This window comes from Pipistrellus kuhlii, unplaced genomic scaffold (genome assembly GCF_014108245.1).
Source record: "Pipistrellus kuhlii isolate mPipKuh1 unplaced genomic scaffold, mPipKuh1.p scaffold_m20_p_15, whole genome shotgun sequence".
Classification (NCBI taxonomy): domain Eukaryota; kingdom Metazoa; phylum Chordata; class Mammalia; order Chiroptera; family Vespertilionidae; genus Pipistrellus; species Pipistrellus kuhlii.
The window spans coordinates 23025479-23046100 of NW_023425460.1; the positions used below are offsets into that span (position 1 = coordinate 23025479).

General features: G+C 35.4%; 1 protein-coding gene across 2 annotated transcripts in view; it reads right to left on the bottom strand.

Moving 5' to 3' along the window:
• The window catches only part of PRKG1 (protein kinase cGMP-dependent 1), a 1018841-nt gene that overhangs the window by 868109 nt on the left and 130110 nt on the right, over positions 1-20622 (bottom strand). For both annotated transcript variants that reach the window (XM_036438437.2, XM_036438436.2), the window contains exon 2: positions 9484-9650. In XM_036438437.2, the coding sequence (XP_036294330.1) occupies positions 9484-9650 (167 nt within the window). The remainder of the gene's footprint in view (positions 1-9483; positions 9651-20622) is intronic.

Sequence of the window (20622 nt, forward strand, 5' to 3'; positions counted from 1 at the left end):
GCAATTTCTTTCCCATCAGGCATGTTCCTCTCTCTGTCCCCTTACCATGGTCTGGTTTTCATAGCTTTTATCACCACCCAATTTTATAGATTATATATGTATTTTTATTTATATATATATATATATATATATATATATATATGTGTGTGTGTGTGTGTGTGTGTGTGTGTGTGTGTGTGTGTATTTTTTTAACAGACCCAAAATGTTAAGATTTTATTTACAAAACTTCTTTGTTGTACATATAGTAAAAATGCCGTTACAGTCTTAGCATAGCCGGTAGCCACAGCTGGTTGACTCACCAATCACAGCTATCCACGCTACAGCAAGAGTCTTACATGAAAACCTAACAATGCTTACAATTTTTTAAAATATATTTTATTGATTTTTTTACAGAGAGAGGGATAGAGAGAAACATTGATGAGAGAGAATCATTGATCAGCTGCCTCTTGCACAACCCCTACTGGGGATGTGGCCACAACCAAGGTACATGCCCTTAACTGGAATTGAACTATGCTCTATCAACTGAGCCAAATCGGTTTCAGCAACGCTTACAATTTTGTTGGGGTGCAGTTCCCAAGCTTGATGGTGAAGTCAGTGCTTATTAAAATACTTTTCATTTGGGAAACTCTCTGCATAGCACCCCCCTACCACTGAAAGCCAATCTATTGTGAGAACAGGAAATAAAATGTACTTTTGATGAAAACACTCAGCTATAACTTGCATGAAAATAAGTTCTAAAATTAATTTCTCATCACAAGATAATGTCGTATGCATTCACAGTTGGGGTGAGCCTTTTATCTTCCATTGTTACTTATAAGAGCTGCGTTTGGGAGAAGAAGAAAGTTGTCTTTCTAAGGACAATAAATCAAAGTGGCAAGGATGCTTTTTTGTTTTTTAACTTATCTCAAGAAGTTGCTTAATAGCGTGGTAGTGAGATATCAAAACAAGCAAGTACACAGCAAATGAAAAAGCCTCTTGTGAAATACATTCTAAGAGAAATTTATAGATATTTCAAACATTTTACTTAGCAATAAGAATTTAAAAAGAGACATACAGTGAATAGCTTGCAATTTAGGTTTACATATGCACTGAGATTACTACACTGGGTCCTCATGTAAAACAAGATTCTTTTTATTTAAATTTGAAAGCATTTAAGGTATTAAATGGGTTATTGTAGTAAGCCTCCAAAGCACACAAGGTAACATCTTCTTGTATTTTTAAGTGAGAAATAAGCCCAGTATAAAGTAATTTCCTTCTCCAAAAAAATGATAATTGGATTCAAATAAAATTTCTTCTACTCCTTTAGAACTATAATTAAAGTCTAATTACAAAAAAAAAGTCTGTACTGTACTACATTAATTCAAGATAATCATTGGGAGCCCAATAATTCAATTCCCAAATCGTGAACATTAGAAAGTGTGCAAACAGAACCCACAAAATGCTTCAATGATACCTTTCAGACTGTGAAATGGAATGGAATTAAGGAAACTATTAGCACTCCATAAAACAAACTTGCCCATTGTTGATCTGTTGGCTATTTGCTCTAGATTCAAATGCATTCATTTACAGAAAAATTTTTGCTTCTAATTTACCACGTTATTTAGAAGACATTTGTTTTGTGACATGGTCCTCTTTATGTAGTATTTGGGGGAGGAGCGAGGGGACATATGATATTTTGAAGTTCAATCCCAGATTCTTTTCTGAAACAAGCATCCAGTTGGTCATATTTGTCATCAGGTCATATACCGTATTTTCTGATATATAAGACGACCCCCTAATTTTACAGTTAAAACATAGGTTTAGGCCTATATTCGCTGTATAAGACTACCCCCCACTTCCAAGGCAACACAAGTTCTTTTTTTAATAGACTGCCTCTCTGACTCTGGCCAGTCTGAGCAGGCTTTTTTTTCATTTCAAAAGTCGTCTTATAAGCCGGAAAATACGGTAGTTTAGGCAGTATTCTCAAACTTTTAGTCTCAGAACCTCTTTATATTACCAAAAATTATTGAAAACTTCAGAAAGCTTTTGCTTATGTGGGCTGATGTTTACTCCATTAGAGCTTAAAACTGAGAACATTTTAAAATATTTATTCACTTGAAAATAACACACTTATTACATGTTAAAAATATATTTTTATAATAGTAATTACATTTTAAAAACAAAGAGTTTAATGAAAATCATGCCATTATTTTACACTTTTTGGAAATCGAATTGATGTGTGCCTCAGTAGAAAACAGCTGCATTTTCTGTTTCTACACTTAATTGGCTGCTACATTACCCACCATGTGCCTTCTAGAAACTCCACTGCACACTCATGAGAGAATAAGACAGAAGACAGGTAACAGGCTTATGTTATTATGAAAATAGTTTTGACCTCCAGGAGCACCTAGAAGGTCCACAGACTACCCTTTGAGAATTGTTGTTTAAGGATATTAGTTGGCGGAAAATAGTAAGAAATTTTCAGTTTACTACAAAGATTTTTTATGGAGAATCAAAAAATATTTATAGCTATACCTATTAAATCTGTTGAAATATACAAAATTTTCCATTTAGTCTGTTGCATGTAAAACTATTATAATGAGGAGAACTACATTCATTAATCTTCCTTCGAAGTCTGGTTTGGTTAACTGAATACTCCTACCTTTACACCCTGACTTCTTTACTGAGATTTCAGACATGTGTATCCATTGTCCTTGAATTGACATCTCCAATGGGATGTCTAATAGCCATTTCACTTCACATTGTCAGAATATAACTCTTGATTTGCTTCCATAAACATGAACGGTTTTCACTTTTGTCCCTCCAAAAATGGCACCACCATTCACCCAATTATTTAAACAAAAAAACCTAGAAGTCATTTGCAACTTCTCTTTTTGAGCTCCATATGACATGTATGAGCTGCCAAAATGAATTTCTTTCCTTTGGATCCCATGCTGCCATCCTAGTCCCGGTATTCCCATTTTCCCACAATGTTATATTTTTTCCAACATTTTGTAATTGATGTAATTAGTGTAATTTTTTACAATTTTGATAATTAGTGTAATTCATTTATCTACTTATAAAACATAAATCAGATCATATCCCATCTCAACCTAAATTGATGCAATTCTACATAAATTTCTTGGAATTAAAATAAACTACTTACAAAGTCCTACATGTGGCCTGGGCTCTACCAGCCTCTCCATCCATATCTCACACCAATGCCTTCTTTCTGTCTCTTTAACATCCAAGCTTTCCCCACCATTTTCCTTTTCTAGTTGCTGTTGTCCTCTTCTGGAGACCATCATGCAAGCTTTTGATAAGTGAACAGAGTAACTTCACTTGCTATGATACTGAAAAGTATATAAAATAATTTAACTGCTCTTGTTACAGCAAACAACAAACAAATAAATCTGGTTTTAAAAGCAGTTGCTCCTATTATTTTTATGAATAACTATAAAGAAGTTTATGATACAAAGGAAGCAATTCACCTTAATAAAGTTGAGCAAAGTAAGCAGGAAAAAGTGATACTGAACACATCATTAGTGTAGACATCCTTAATAATAATTCCTTGATATTTTAATATGCATGAAATGTGAATTCTCTGGAATTAGTCTTAAGACCATTTTAAGTCATCCATCATAACTCAGAATCTCCTTGCACTACTTACAAAGTAGAAGAATATTTTTGTTTTCATCAGAACGTAGTTTATAGAAGGAGTAAGTATAAAGATCAAATTTAGACTGCATCCTTCCAAAGCTATAATAGTTAAATTCAAATATAGTATGTGCAATTACAGGGTACTTTCTCAAATGCAGAGTCAAGGGAGAATTCCAAAGAGGACTTCAGAGACCTATTCTGATGCTCACTGGTAGAGATGGGGTGGGCTGTTGCCACGGCAGACACGCCATGAAGCTTTAATGTGCTGGAAAGCAGCTCCAATCTGCCCTGCCCTTTGAAAGTGTGCCAAAATTATTACTAGCCATTCAAGGATATTTCATAAGAGGGATGGATATTAAAAGCATTAGTCTACCCAGCCCTCCACAAAAATCTTTGAAAATCTTAAGGACCTTGAACAAATACATCTATGTGTTTTTCAAATGAACTCACAACAATTTTAAAATTCTGTTCAATGTTCAGCAAGCAAATTACTCAACAGATCTATGCAATAATGGCTGAAATAAATTTTACCTCATAAGCACCAACCAAGAAGAAGATAGATATATTTGACTATCTTCAAGTTAATAATTTCTGCTCAATAGAAGATAACAAAAAGGAGGAAAGATACAAACTACAAATGGAAGGATATATTTGAAATACAATAATTCATAAGGATTAAGCTCCAAAAGGTGTAGTCAACCAACCAACCAATAGAAAAATGGGTGGAGAATACTATAGACACTTGACAGAACAAACACAAACAGCACATAAATATACAAAAATATGCTCAAAATCATCCATAATCAGAAGGAAAATAACTGGAAATAATCCAATATAATCAGTAGTACAAGGATAAATAAATTGGGATATATATATATATATATATATATATATATATATATATATATATAGAACATAATATTGAAAAGCAAAAATTTAACAGAAAAATGTATACAATCTTATTACTTTTATACAATATAAAGCTCAATAACATTAAAAGTAAACATGCACATTCCATAGAGGGGGAGGGTTGTGAAGAGGAAGCCTTTGGAAGACTGGGTTCTCATAAGCTAACTTGAAGGCTATCCATTCATGGACCCACAGACAGACTCTTGGAGTTTGGAGAAGGGATGGGAGATGTGTGATGTGTCAGCCTCAGGAAATCCTCCACCTACACAATTTCCCCATGCAGATGCTGTGTAGTCACTGCTGGAATGACTGTGGGAAAGGGGTTCTTGCCATCATATGAGGGTGCTCATTTCACTTTTGCAACATATTAATTAGCAGAATGTTAATCCTAAAGCCTTCTTCCCTATAACTTGTATTTCTTCTTTGATCATTTAGATTCATGAAGAATAGTTCCCTTTTCGTGTGACAAGCTTTCAGCATTTAAAAACATCCTTTCCACCTTGCCGGTGTTGCTCAGTGGTTGAGCATTAGCCTATGAGCCAGGGGATTAGGGTTCCATTCCCAGTTAGGGCATATGCTGGGATCACGGGCTTGATCCCCAGAGTGCGGTGTGCAGGAGGCAGCCAATCAATGATTCTCTATCATCACTGATGTTTTTATCTCTCCCTCTCCTATCCTCTCGGAAGGGAAATAAAAATATATTAAAAATAAATAAATAAATACAGCATTTCCTCCTAAAACTTCTACCTACACATGAAATAATGTCAATTTTTAAAAAATGTGTTATGCTCCATATTCTGGCTCAAGTATATGAAAGTTTTTTTTTTGAAGGGTAGCAACCCATGCCCTCTAAATATCTCACTTTCCTGTCTTTGCCATAAACTCTATAATTGAAATATATTTTACTAAGCATGTTTAATACTTCCAGAGATTCATTATCCATGACAAATTTTCATAAATACATATTTTGTTTTTATATGCACAGTACATAAGCTTGTACTTTAATATTAACAGTATGAACTTGGTCCTATAAAGGAACTGAAGAATAACTTAAGTGCATTGGCATTTCATCCAATCTAAAGCTCTCTCTCAGATTAACATGAAAAACTCATCAGGTCGAAAGGCAACACCTTCCTTTTCACTTCCTGATTTATCCGCTTGCAGCTCCGGTGGGCTGTGCACTGAGGATTCCTTCATTTAATGCATCAGCATAACAATGCTAATCAAATGTCCTTCTTTAAAAAATAAATTAAAAAATTAAAAGCAACACCTAATTTGGGACAATAAAATGATCTGTTTCTGATGTTAAATTGACTAAGAGAGCTAATTTATATGAAAATGAATTCCATCCTTTCATACTCTTAGGTAGCATTTTGAATGCCAACTGACATCCTGAAGCTCATCATTAATGTTCAAGTTTATATAGAAATCCCTCTTTGAATCCATCTTCAGTGCATCATTTAATCATAGAGTAAAATGTTTCAGGGGGTGGGATTAATACAAGCTACTGTATGAATTTGTATATGTTTACTGTTGATGGTGCCTAGCACGATTCATGTCCAGGTTGAAAAATAGTGACAGACATCATCCTAACTAGGCAGGCCTGGTACCAACCAGCTCACTGGAAAAAGATGACGACCAGTTTTCAGAAGGCATAAGTAAAATCTAGAAGCAGTAGCAACAGAACCTTGCCTGGCTGGTGTGGTTTAGTGGTTGAGTATTGACCAAGAAGTCAAAGTTCCATTCCTAGTCAGGGCACATGCAGGGTTGCGGGTTCAATCCCTATGAGGGGTGTGCACAAGGCATCCAATCCATGATTCTCTCTCATCAATGATGTTTCTATCTCTCACTCTCCCCTCCTCTCTCTGAAATCAATAAAAACATTTTGGGGGGGGAGAGAATCAGAAGCATGAGGCTAGTCCCTGGAGAGTTGATGTAAATAATCACAGATCACTTAGTGCACATAAGTCCTATCAAAATAATTATTGTGTGATGAGCCGAAATGATTGTTCCTTCTTAAATTGTTTTTTTTTAAGCCTGTGAGAAATATAAAATCAATGCTACTGATTTTAGACAGAAAAAATAAGGCCTTCAGGTACACAGCAGAGTTCAGTCCTAAACAATGACACAGAGGTGGGCTAAGATTAAGCCAAATCACAGCCATTTTTCAAGAGAAAAAAAGAGCTAATAAGAGGAGAGGAATGGATGTGAGGCAAACTACAGAAAGGTCAGTGAGCAATTCAATGTTTAAAGGATGCACAAAAGCCAAGAACGTATTTATAGGAAACACCTAGATTATTTTCTTTTTGAACTATTGGCCATTCAAGTTCTATTGCTTTCTTGAAGATAATCAAACCACTTTTTTTTCCTTATCAATTGAGGTTGTGCATTTTATATGAGTTTCCAAAACTGGGCTCTCCAGAGCAAATATATACCAAAAGCGCTTGTAATTTATGTATTTTGAAAGTAAACATTAGGTACTGGAACTCTGGAGCTGAGTGGCCAAGGTTTTCACCACAACATACTATATGTACGATCTTGGCCTATTTATTTATCTTAACAGTTTTTCATCTATTAACATGTAGATAATATAATACCTACCTTTTAAGGTTGTTATGAGGATTAACATTTTAATCCCAATAAAGTGAGTAAATAGCACCTGGCATTTATAAGTACTAAATAAAAGCTACTATTAACAGCATCTCATGGAAAAAAAAAAAAAGGATGATTTTATTTAAAAGTTTAACTTAAAACAGCCAATGGTCAAAGAAAATAAAAGACACTTGGCATTTTCAGAAAATAAAATGTAACCTATCTGCATCCACAATGAAAGATCACAGAAAACGCTCAAAACCAGTATCTCTAAGCAAATCCACCATGTTAGCCATTTTTTAGTAGGAAAATATTAGATTAAGTTCCCAAAGAAGATATTTTATTCAAATCAACAATTCTGAATCATTAAATCAAAATGCATTTTAGATGACAGTTAGAGTGAAGTTTCTGATTTTTAAAAGGGAGGGAAAGATTGTAAGGATATTAACAAATATCACATCAGAATTAAGGCCAATTGTGTCCACTCATTTAAGAAAATAAATTATATTCATGTATATTCTAAGACTCACTCATATATTTGAAAACATCATTAAAATGTAAACAGCATCTTAGCTACTTAATTTACTCATACTGTTGCTTTAAGAAACTAATACCAAATAATTCTGATTAAAACTTGAAACAAACTTCTACTGGGCGGCAATTAAGTATCTGAAAGTCACACAGCTCATTTTACTTGAAAATACATGTTAATAAATTTACACTACCTCCACATGAAGTTCCCCAGCCATCCTAATTAGTGAAGTCTTACCATATGAATATTCTCTTTTGTTAAAATGATGAGATACTGTGGCATTTAGGTATGTAATAACACTTGGGATACTGCCCGGGCTACAATAAAAATCAGTTCAGGCACATGTTAAACAAGCATCTTATGAAGAACACTTCCTTTAACTGAAGAGATGTGGGGAAAATTGGACTGATTTTCCATTTGAACTCCTTTGGGTTTTTTGGAATGTCTTGATAATAAGTGAGTGTGTGAAAGTTCCTCTGTATCCTGTTCATTCATGGTTGCTATGGCACACCCTTTATAAATATTAATGCTCACACATGAAAAATAATCCACCTATAATAAGAACACTGCTATCTAAAATTTGAAAAGATTGAATGTGTTGATAAAAAACTAATTAAACAATGAAACATTTCCTCAATTAAAACTTAAAAAAAATAAATGACAAGGTTTGTTTTTCTTTTAATTATTCAGATATAAGGATATTAACACAAGACCAGCCAAAGTTACACTGAATTGGCTAGAATTATAGCTTGGGGTCAGATTGGCATCAGTTTATAAGATTATTAGAGACCCAGAGTACAAAATTCGTGCACAGTAAGCGTCCCTAGGATGGGCCAGCCATTGGGGCCAATCTGCGGGGTGACCAGTGGGGCAATCAGAGGCCCCGCTGGCCCTGGCCTTGGCTGGCCTGGTGCCTCCCATTCACCAGCCCCGCCCCAACCCACACCACCACCACCAGTCCAGGCTTGTGGGCTAGGGCAGCTCCTTCATTGAGCGTCTGCCCCCTGGTGATCAATGTGCATCATAGTGACTGGTCATTCCATAGTTTGATCAATTTGCATATTAGGGTTTTATATAGATAGATGGTCACTGTAGGGACTTTAACTGAAAGGAAATGAGCACACATTATTTCAAAGGTTTTTTCTTCTCACAAAAGGAAAACATGTCAATATATATTCCAAGTTAGAAATACACATTATTAAAATCTACCTAAGCATAAAACATATTTACATAGTGCATGCCTTGTTTCTTTTAAAAAGCAGTTTCTATCTTAGTATGCCCAAGATTTAGGAAAAACAATCTATCACTCTTATTAATTAGGCAGCTAAAATGCCATCCAACCTTTATACTCGGCATCTATCACACACACATAAAACTCTGGGAACATTCCATCCTCTTTTTATGAAAGCAACATAGCAGAAAACCTAGTCACATACTGAAAGTTAAAGGCAGAGTTGAAGCTACTTGATTATCTGACCAAACATACTTTTAATAGACGTGAGCTGCCATGGCAGCTTTCTGAGCTTGCTCAGTGACCTGACAGTGTCTGGTTTTAATGCAATAAATCACATTTCTCTCTTTCAATTATCAACAATACTTCCTTGTCTAAAAAAAATATGAAATTCTCCATTAATATCCTAAACACAAGTACTTCATACAATTAGCATCTAAATAGCATTTCACCTCTTTTCAAACTGTTTCTCCACAACAACAAAGGAAGAAAATGAAGTTGTTTCATGTCATCTGTGTGCAGGTTGATAAGATGAAAAGGGAATATTTGATTTTCAAAAGAGCAGAATTGCCAACCATACCTTCCATGACATACACCAGTGACCCCACGTCTCCTTCTTTGATGATGCAGCTGTCTTTGCCATACTCCACTGGGTACATACAATCCACAATCTCCTGGATCTGCGACAGCTCCAAGTTCTTCATGAAGTCATTGTCAAGGATGGCTTCCTTTATGAGATCCTTGGACCTAGGGCAAGAAAGAGAAGATTTACTGGCACATCTGACAAGTGCTTTCAGTTTCTGAGGGTTAGCAGAGCCAGAAAATACAGTATTGAGTACATTATATATGCATTTTCTTGTTAGGAATCCAACCATTTTCCGAAAGACCTGAGAACACAGTAATTCCATTGCCACAAGAAAGGTACTGGGAAATTTTCCTTTAAGTAAAGTATCATTTAACGGACATGTGACAAACGAGAAAATCATACAATTCCATTTTGTTTTAGAATGTTTTTTAATAGCCACAGAGATTTTAGAAAAATCAATGAACACACATATTAAGCTGAAGTTTGTAACTTATTTTAAGAATCTGAACAAACTACAACATTTCAAAAAAATACTTTATTGATTTTTTACAGAGAGGAAGGGAGAGGGATTGAAAGCTAGAAACATCAATGAGAGAGAAACATCGACCAGCTGCCTCCTGCACACCTCTCACTGGGGATGTGCCCACAACCAAGGTACATGCCCTTGACCGGAATTGAACCTGGGACCTTTCAGTCCGCAGACCGATGCTCTATCAACTGAGCCAAACCAGTTTTGGCCAAAATACAACATTTTATAGAACACTATTATTACTGTGTTTATGTATTATAAAAGAACATCAGGATGTATTGTGCCGCTTCTATTAGATTTTATGATCCATGAAGTGAGAAATAATTTTTAAGTTTTTCCTCTACTCTATGCTCAGTGTCTATCTGCCATAATACTGCTTATAGTATGGGTATTCAATAAAAAAAAAGTGGTAAGAGCTGGATTCCTAATCAGTTGTTTGAAACCACTGGTAGAAATAAGAGTTACTTATTCATATCTCATCCTTCTGTAAATAATATTTATTTCCCCAAGCAACTAAATTGAAGTAACCATAAAGATAAGACTCTATTGAACAAGACATTTCAAACACATGATTTAGACATGGAATTAAATGGGTAGCCAGTGGGGAAAATATTTTAAAATTCTATAATTGGGATTCAGTGTTTGACAGGAAAGTTTTATAGAATTTAAAAGAAGGTGATAATTTAATTCACTGGGATAATAAGCTCCAAATGACTTCTCGAGAATATAAAAAATAAATAAAGTGAATAGAAATTTTAAAATATTTTGTCAGGAGATATAATCAGAATACTGTCAGAGAAGTCAGAAACTGGCTAAGAAGAAAGCAAAGACCTCAGCAACATAGGGGAGAAGCAACACGTTTGGAATTTTATATGAAATGTCTCAATTTGAAAAGCATTTGATTACAGCAGTCTTTGTCTCATTTCCCTAGCAAGGGGCTTTCAGGGAAATGACCTGCAGTAGTGAATACTGACTATAGCATCAGCCCTGCCCATGTCTGGGTAGCTTTTCATCTACTAGTAGACCTCAGTCTGACTGGATTAGCCTTCACACATCATGTTTTATAATGATTTGGCTTTAATAAATGAAGGGGTCACCAAGTCTGAGTGGCTCAGTGGTTAGGCATCAACCTATGAACCAGGAGGTCATGTTTTGATTCAGGTCAGGGCATATGTCCAGGTTGTGAGTTTGATCTCCCTTGTGGGGCATGCAGGAGGCAGCCGATGAATGATTCTCTATCATCATTGATGTTTCTCTCTCTTTCCCACTCCCTTCCTCTCTGAAGCCAATAAAAATATATTTTTAAAAAATTAAGGGGTATACATAAAACTGAAAATTCATCAATATGCAAACATTCGTAGAATGGGCTATTGTAATACAATTAAATTATGTTTATAGAGAGTATTCATGGATAGGAAATTCTTATAGTATTTTTGAAGTGAAAATAAAAGATACAGAATTATCTCTAGAATAGGAAGGTCTGTGTGTGATGAAATATAAAGAAAAGAGTGTTCGGAGTTATTAGATGTATCCAGGACCCAATGTGAGTCTTTTCATCTACACCTTGAGCAGGTTGTCTTACTTTTCTGGATTTCCATTTTATCATTTGTAAAATGGCATTTTAAAAATTACCAATCTAATAGATTTATCTGTGAGGACCAATGAAAATATAGTGCTACTTTCAGTAAATGGTGGGTGATTAAGCTGGTAGTAATATTAAATGCAGCAGTAGCAATAGGAATTATGACTTGAAACAATATCAGAAGAAATTAAGAGACTGGTATTAGTTCAGTTGCCTTTGGTGACAAAACTACATATTTTCCTACTTTTCTCTTTTAATAAAACTTTCTAGAGTGGGAATGCTTTTTATATTGAAAAACCTTTAATTTTAAAGGTAATTTATGAAAATAATTATGCTATGAGGTAAAACAAAAAAAAGCTATTTCTCATCTAAATAATTATTTAAATATAGATACTGAACACTAGTTGATTGTTATTGGCATATTCAATATTATTTTTAATTGATCCTCTTCCTGAGGCCTGTATGTAAATACTAGTGGCAGGAATTTTCACCTAGTAAAGAGATGGAGATGATGGCCAATGGTTAAGGACTTCAGAATAGGCTCTTGTGAAACCTTTACTTTAATAGGGCTATGTAGCTCTATGTTATTTTCTTAATCTGGTTTGCCAAAACTTTATTTCTTCTGAGGTAAAGAGTCGATTCTCTTGAGTCTTCAACACAGGATGTAAAACTTGGTCCCTGACTATGATATTCATGAGCTCTCCTTTCCTAAGCATCCTCACCATTCCTGACCTCACTATATCACGAGTACTGTCAGAATGACTGATGCACTCTAGGATTACTTTTTCCAATAACCAGGACTTATTTTCAGGAAATTAATTTTAATCAAATTGATAATATTCTCTTTATTAAAGATTCCTTTATTTTGTTTGGGTCAAAGAATGAGGCCCCTAATGTGTTCATATTTTCTAATAATATAAAGATCGGATATGATCAACCTCAAAATCCCACCATGTTTAGCTAAGTGCTCCATTAAAAATATGAGCCCTAGAAATACCACAAGGATAGAAACAAATCTCTCTTCCATGAAAATAATTAGCTCAGTCCAAAGATGATTGACACAAGTCACTTTCTCTTATCCGGTAAGCAGTATTATTAACCTGTTGTATGAAGACATTAAAAAGATGACACAATGAGATCTGACACAATCCCTTAGAATTTTCCAAAGTATTTAAATAGTTTTTAAAAGTATAGGGGTGAGGAGGGAGAAGAGCAGAATTCCAGGTTGGTTTTGCTTCTCAAATTTCATTTTAAATAGAGAACATATCTATCTCAAGTCTCCACTAAAGCAAATTTGAGGATTTCATATATGCTTTGTGTCACTGTAAAACAAATTGAAAAATATAAGACCCATGTCTTATCATTTATTCCTTCACACAGGTATTGTCCAATAGCATGTTTGGCTCTGGAATGTCACAAATAATCCATCTCTTCCTTGACAAGACAGAAATCTTATGCTTCTGAGTAGTATAATAACTCAAACATGTTCTTATCAGTGAGCAATACTTAAAGCCCTGCCTCTGTGTGATTTCCCATTAAATTCTTTCCCACTGAAGGACTTTAGGTCAACTCACATTAATCTCCACTTATTCCACCATTACTGTATATAATAAAAACCCAATATGTAAATTGTCCCCTTGACTAGTTCAACCAGGGGATAGAGCCAATGGTGGCAGGTGACAGCAGGCAGCTTGGAGAAAGGAGACCCCCACCCCCTTGGCTGGCAGCAGCAGCCTCTAGAGACCATATATGTGCACAAAGTTCATGCACTGGGCCTCTAATAGATTATAATCAACCAGAGCCTCCACCTAAATATTTTTTCAGTCTTTTTATTTTCTGGAAGAAATAGTCTAAGACACTCACTGTAATAAGATAAGATGCTGCATATGAGGTCAGCTAAACTGTGCTATCTGTACGGAAGCTGGGCAAGCTGCTATCACAGGTTCCAGAAGGTGGCTATCTCCTCTAACCCAGAGTATATGTTTTAACAACATTTGCAAGAAATCAGTAGCCTGATCTGGGAGGTGTAGGAAGCAAATACAAAGATCTTAATTTCTAATCTTTTTTTTTTAAATATATTTTATTGATTTTACACCGAGAGGAATTGAGAGGGATAGAGAGTTAGAAACGTTGATGAGAGAGAAACATCAACCAGCTGCCTCCTGCACACCCCCCACTGGGGATGTGCCCACAACCAATGTACATGCCCTTGACCGGAATCGAACCCGGGACCCTTCAGTCCCCAGGCCGACGCTCTTCCACTGAGCCAAACCGGCTTTGGCTTAATTTCTAATATTTTTTGTCTGCTTCTGTGAACAAATAATCTATTTTTTTTTAAATGCCCTTTCTTCTATACCCCAAATTTGTGGTTTTTAAAATCCAAACACCTATAAAAGTTACTTGGTTATTTCATGCTAGCCTCATTGATTTGTCATCAATAAACTGTCAACCTCTAAAATATTAGCTATATATAGCAGTGTGCTGGTAAACTGGCCCTCCAGGAAAAAGAAGAAAAAGGCCCAGGTTTGTAGTGTTTGCCAATTTCCATGGTATAAGTATTCTTGCCACATCTCATTTCAAGTTACCAATGCAAAGGCAACATATATACAAAATTCCTGAAAATGTAATAAGCAGTTCTTTTATGATCCAGTTTGAGTTGGCTCCACACATCCCTGGATATATATTATTTTTTTTTAACATCTGAAGAATTTAGTGCACCTTAATTTATAAATACTGCAACCAATCTGATGATCCTATCCTTTATTAAAAATTTCATTAGGTGCTATAATATCCCCAGATCATTTAATGCCAGGATTAGCCATAGTTCTTCCAAACTCACAATTTTGAGAAAACAAATTGGAAAGTTCACTTCTCTATTTGCTTATTGCAGAGTAAGTTCCTGAAGATACACAAGGAATATTTGTCAGAAATTGTCTTTTCCCACAAACTGAGGTAAAAGTGGGCAGTTCCAGGGTGAGTATAGAGAAATATGCACCTACTTCTCTAACCAGGGAGCCAACATTAATCACTATTAATAAACAGAAACTCATCCGTTTTCTCAATAAGATATCTTAATAAAAGGATATCGGACAGTCAGGTTATCATATTGTGGGCTAGCAATATCTACGTAGCACTAGTTTTATTTCGAAGAGTGAAAATGCTATTTTAGATGGGATGACTAGGAAGACTTTTTTGAGCTGAGGACTGATTAACAGTAGAATCCAACCATGAAAAGATTGTGAAGACGAGCATTGGAGGTAAAAGACAAAGACAAAGGTCCAGAGGTTGGAACACACTTGATCTGCTCGAGGAAATTAGGCCCATATGGCTGAAGCATAGAGTGAGCAAGAAAAAAAGGGACAGGCATGTGAGACGCAAAGGTAATCAGAAGCCAGGGCTCATAAGACCTTGAAGACTGTGATAACGATTTTTATTTTATTCTAAAGCCAGTGAAGGTTTGTAAGAAAACCTGTGACTTACAGATAATCTCTCAGACATAAACAATAAAAAATACAAATTTATGTTTAAATGTTACTTATTTCATGGAAGGTTTCTATCATTAATTTCATCAAATAATGGATATAAAAACATAAGTTATTATCATATTACTTAGAAATTCTTATACTTGAAACTCTTGGGAACTTTCAAAAATCTTACATTTACTTGGACTCTCAGCCAGCTTTTACATATTGGGAGAGAATTAGGTCTGCTCTCCAATTTCAAGCTTTCTCTAGACACTAAAAAGTCACACTCCGTTAAGAGCCTCTCTTTAGATTAGTTCCCCCTGAACACATGCCAGGCAATAGTAAATATGCCCTAAGCATGTGAAAAGTAATATCTGATCCCTTCTTTTGACAAAGACTTCAGGCACTGTAAAAGTAAATAAATAAATAAATATAAAAAGATAAAAAATAAAATAAGCAACAACAACAGTCAATCCTGGCAGAGTGATTCAATGGTTGAGTGTCAACCCAAGAACCAAGAAGTAACTGGCTCAATTCTCCATTGAGGCACATGCCCTGGCGAGGGCTGGATGCCCAGTAAGAGGCATGCAGAAAGCAGCCAATTGATGATGTTTCTCGTCGATGCTTCTATCACTCTAACTCTCTCCATTTCTCTTTCTCTAAAAATCAATAACAAATATATTTTAAAAAATAGTCAAAGCTATTAAATTATTTCTAATAATGGAAATTACCTTAAGTAATTTAAAGGTATAGAAAACTTACTCAACTTTTTTTTTACTAAAGAACTCATCAACTCTTTGACTCAAAAAACTCACTAAATTTCTTTAGCTTTCAATGGTCACGTATAGATTCAAATGTCAGAAGCAGCAAATGCAGTTTCAAAGTCACCTTGACCTACAATAGTGTCTCTAAACTTGGCAACTAGGAGGTCTAACCTCTGATTGACAATTCATAGATCTTTTACTCAGATAACATTATTGCCAGACACTTTAAGGTTTTCTAATTCCAGGAGCTATTACAACAGGATAACTCCATCTATCTACTGTGAAATATCTGTTTCATAACCTCTAAGCTAGAAAAACTCTTGGAGTAGTCCTCTTACTGCCCCAACTATTAAGATTCTGACCAAACAGTGGGTCCTATTTCTTGCCTAACAGTTTTCCTGAATGAACTCTGTAGAAAGACATAAGCTGGCTGAGAGCTAAGAAATATCAGTCAGCCCACGTTTTTAAAGATAAAATTTAATCCCACAAAGGTATTGGCTAATTTAGATACTTCCTCAAAACTGAAAATCAGTCTTTAACAAGTTTCAGACTATTTTCACATCAACCAATTCTGCTATAGCTATTCCATTATTATAGCAAAAAAAGGAGTTAATGACCTAACTGGTTTGACTCAGTAGATAGATAGAGCATGGGCCTGCACACTGAAGGGTCCCAGGTTCAATTCCGGTCAAGGACATGTACCTTGGTTGTGGACAAAACAGGGGAATCAATGGGCCAGCATATATGATAGCAACATAGTTCTTAAGTGACCAATGACATTAATGTTTTGTCTGCTATATGCATGGCCAATAATTTCCATTTGCCATTTCTTTTCTTTTCTTTTTTCCTGTAGTTAAGTATCTGAATTAAATTAGATATTATAACTCTAAAACAAAACAATAATTGAGGCAAGTAAGAAGTATTATCCCACACAATATTCAATTGCTCAAATGTCCCTTAAGCCTTCTCCTTTTTAACTATTACTTTCATCTCATTCTTATTGACTAGGCAACTGTGCTAAATCGCTCTAACTATTAAAGTCACTGGTTGGATGCTAACAAACTGAGCGGACATGTATTAATTAAAGGAAGAGAAAATGATTGTTCTTTGTAGGTGTTCATCAACACACAAAAAGTCAGTATTAAAGTATCCCATTCAATTCTTCAACTCATTCCATGCTCCAAAAACACATCTGACAGCTACTTCACACTCCTGACACTAACTTAAAATGAGGCAGATCAAGCTCTTGCCGTATAAGCTCCTCTTTCTTATCATGAAAGTAGAGCTGAGGGGCCCTCGCAGGTGTGGCTCAGTTGGTTGGACATCCTCCTGAGCACCAAAAGGTTGCCTATTGATTCCCACTCAGGGCAGATACCAGGATTGCAGCTCAATCCCTAGTCAGAAAGTATTCAGGAGCAACTGATCAACATTTCACTCTCACATGGATGTTTTGCTCGCCCTCTCTCTGCTCCCTCCTCTCTAAAAATCAATATTTTTTTCTTAAATAAGAAGTAGAACTGTGGAGTTTCAGATAAATACCATAAAGCATTTTTCAGATAAATACCATAAAGCATTTTTCATGAAAATAAGTACATTACAGAAGAACCATGTGGCATGGTCAATTATGAACTAACCCGATTTTTCAAGTTTAGATACTTAAACTGCAAAACAGAGCAGTGACTGGGAAGAGAACATTTAGCTTATTGCAATACAATGTTTTGAAGCCATATTATAGCTTTTAAAATACACGAACAAGTGAGTTCTAGATTTACTTTGTTTCTAGCAAGGTCAACATGGTCACACCATGAGCTTCCATTAAGTCCCTTATCTCCCATGTGACCCACCCTACAGGGCCAGATTGGGTACCACGATGTTCTGTGTGGTCTTTGAAACCTAGTATGTTTCATCACCATCTGCTATGCATTGTCATTTCAATTATTGCAATGCTTCATTTTAAAATTGGTCATTATAAAATCAGTTTAGAAAATAATCTATTGTTTAGATGTTTCTCATATTTAATCACTGGGACAAATTACATTTTTTAAATCCTCACCTGAGGATATATTTAATGATACGAGAGAGAAACATCAATGGGTTGCCTCCCATATGCACCAGGGATTGAACTTGAAACCTTTTTAGTGATTAGGACAATGCTCTAACCAACTGAGAACCCTGGCCAGGACCAATTGAACGTACATTTTAAATTACCTTACACTTGTCTGAGTTCAACATCAGGAAAATAACATGTTTGTACCAACCACCCACCTCCAAAACATGTATGCTTTCATCCGGCTAGAAGTTGTGAATTGGATGATTCATTATTCCCTGTAATGATGCTTCCAGAAAATTAGAGCCAAATTTAGCTTTGATACAGGGACATGCAGATGTTCGGAGGCAGATCGGCTTAGTTTGCTTTAGGCTTTCATACATTAGATACTTTGTGCCTGCCTAAAAGGTGATGGCATATATAGAATTTTTTTTTTTTTTAATTCAGAAACAAAGCAATCATGCTCCGAGTTGTAAAAACATTGTGTTTTCAAGGCTTCTTAGCCAAAGTGAAAAATTAACCAATAATCATGACAACATGATTTGTCATCACAGTAGTAGTAATACACTAACTAGTATCACTTATATTGATTACATGCTTACTCTAAATCCCCCGACAAAGAGATTTACCTTATTTAAGTCTCACAATGACTTGCTAAGTTTCCTAAGGTGGAACTGAGGCTCAGAGCATTTATGTCACCTGCCCAATGTGATGTGACTAATACGTGGCAGATAGAGTCAATATTTAAAGGTAAATCTGTTTGACTCCTACATCACATGCTCCTAAATTATTTGACTTCTGAGCTCACGATACAAAATTGTATCGAAATTTGAATATAGTATTCCAATTATAAAATCCAAAAGCAAATGTTCTTCTCACTTATCTCTAATTCTGCAAACGTAAGAATGCTATGCTTGGAAAATACGACCTTTTATCTGCAGAGAGCATTTCATGCTTTCAAAACAAATCCACATCTGACATTTCATTCCACTATTGCCACAAACGTGTGCAGTAGGTAGAACAGATGTCACTATTATCCCTATTTGACAGATAAGAAAACAAAGGCGCATAGGGGTCAGATGCCTGCCAAGTCTGTGTTAGAGATTAAAGTAGAACTTATGTCTACTGATTACTGGCCTGAAATAAATGCTTTTCAGATCTTCCTTCATTAGACACACATTCACATATATATTCTCTCTCTCTCTCTCTCTCTCTCTCTCTCTCTCTCTCTCTCTCTCTCTCTCTCTCTCTCTCTTTAGCTTAATAAAAGACTAAACTTGAACTCGCTTGAACAAAGACTGAACCAGTATCCACTGAACCAGTATCAGCAGGGAATTGGGAACTGAGACCATTTGACAATAATTCTATGATTTTAAAAATTCTCCAGGGGTTCCTTCAAAGTGATTTGCCTTTCTGAATAAATCCATTTTCCACATTACCGAAGTATGAGCATGTTTTGTGGCTTTCACATAAGATAACATGTAATACAGAAACAACTCTTGAGTATAGGAATAAAATTTAATTTATCTGGATGTCAGGGCGTTCACATTTTTTTCCCTCCTCTGCCTTGAGCAGTTCCTCTTTCTTGTTCTTTCCTTCCCACAAACCCTGCCTCAGGTGAACCTGATATTCAAATATGGAGGAATGGAGTGTACAAAAATTTACCATCATTGGGATGTATATCTGTAATAGAACTCAAAATAAAAAGGAAGCTCTTATTTGTGCTTATAGGCCAAAAATAAAATATTCCAAGAAAAAACTCAAAATTATATTAATTTTGTAATTAATATAATTGATGACCTACAATATAAATATATTTCAAAGTCAATATAAGATATTAAACATTAAATGCTTTCTATGTTATTATGGTCGAAATCTAATATGTATGATTTATAAACTTAAAACATGTTAGCATAATGGTATATGCATTATAATCTATTGAGTTAGCTTATAAATCTATTAAATGTTTACTGAAAAACACAGAGAAGGTAGGAGGAAAGAAATGAGGAAGATAAATGAATGTGATTTTATAACTTGAATCCACTATTAATGTGTTTACTTGTACCATGCTGTCTGTTACAAATTTGTCCTTTTCTGTAGCAAATAGTTAATGTTTATTATTTTTCCAGCACAACTATTCTAGGTCCACATTTAGCCACTGCGGGTAAATACAAGCAATAATGATTCATGGCTTTCTAACACAACCATTATTATCCACAAAGTGATTTACAAAGTGACCTAGAGTTGCCGCTGACATGAGTGTAGTATTTATGGAAGTAAGTCATACCTACAAATCTAAAAACTCAGTACTAAAAATGTATCCTTTGTGAAATAAGGTCACACCCATCAGTGAGAGGAGGACAGAAATAACAGAGGAGCCATAAAGAAGTGTGGGAGGCCATGAAGCCAAGGAGATGAGTCTAATAAATAAACGCAGAGGACGCAGGGTTCAGAGCACAAAATATATCTGAAGTGCAAACACATTTGCAGGTCCATAATCTAACAGGTAATGCCTTCAGCCAGTCAAAGGAGGAACAACAGGGCTCTGGTAGGCCCAAGTTCGAAAAGCCAGTGACAGGCTATAGGAAGGGAGTGACCTTGATTCTGAGGTTGGGGGACACTGAGTCAAAGTGAGGTCTAGAGAAAAAACAGCTTAAAGAATTCATCCAGCTGAAACCGGTTTGGCTCAGTGGATAGAGCGTCGGCCTGCGGACTGAAGGGTCCCAGGTTCAATTCCAGTCAAGGGC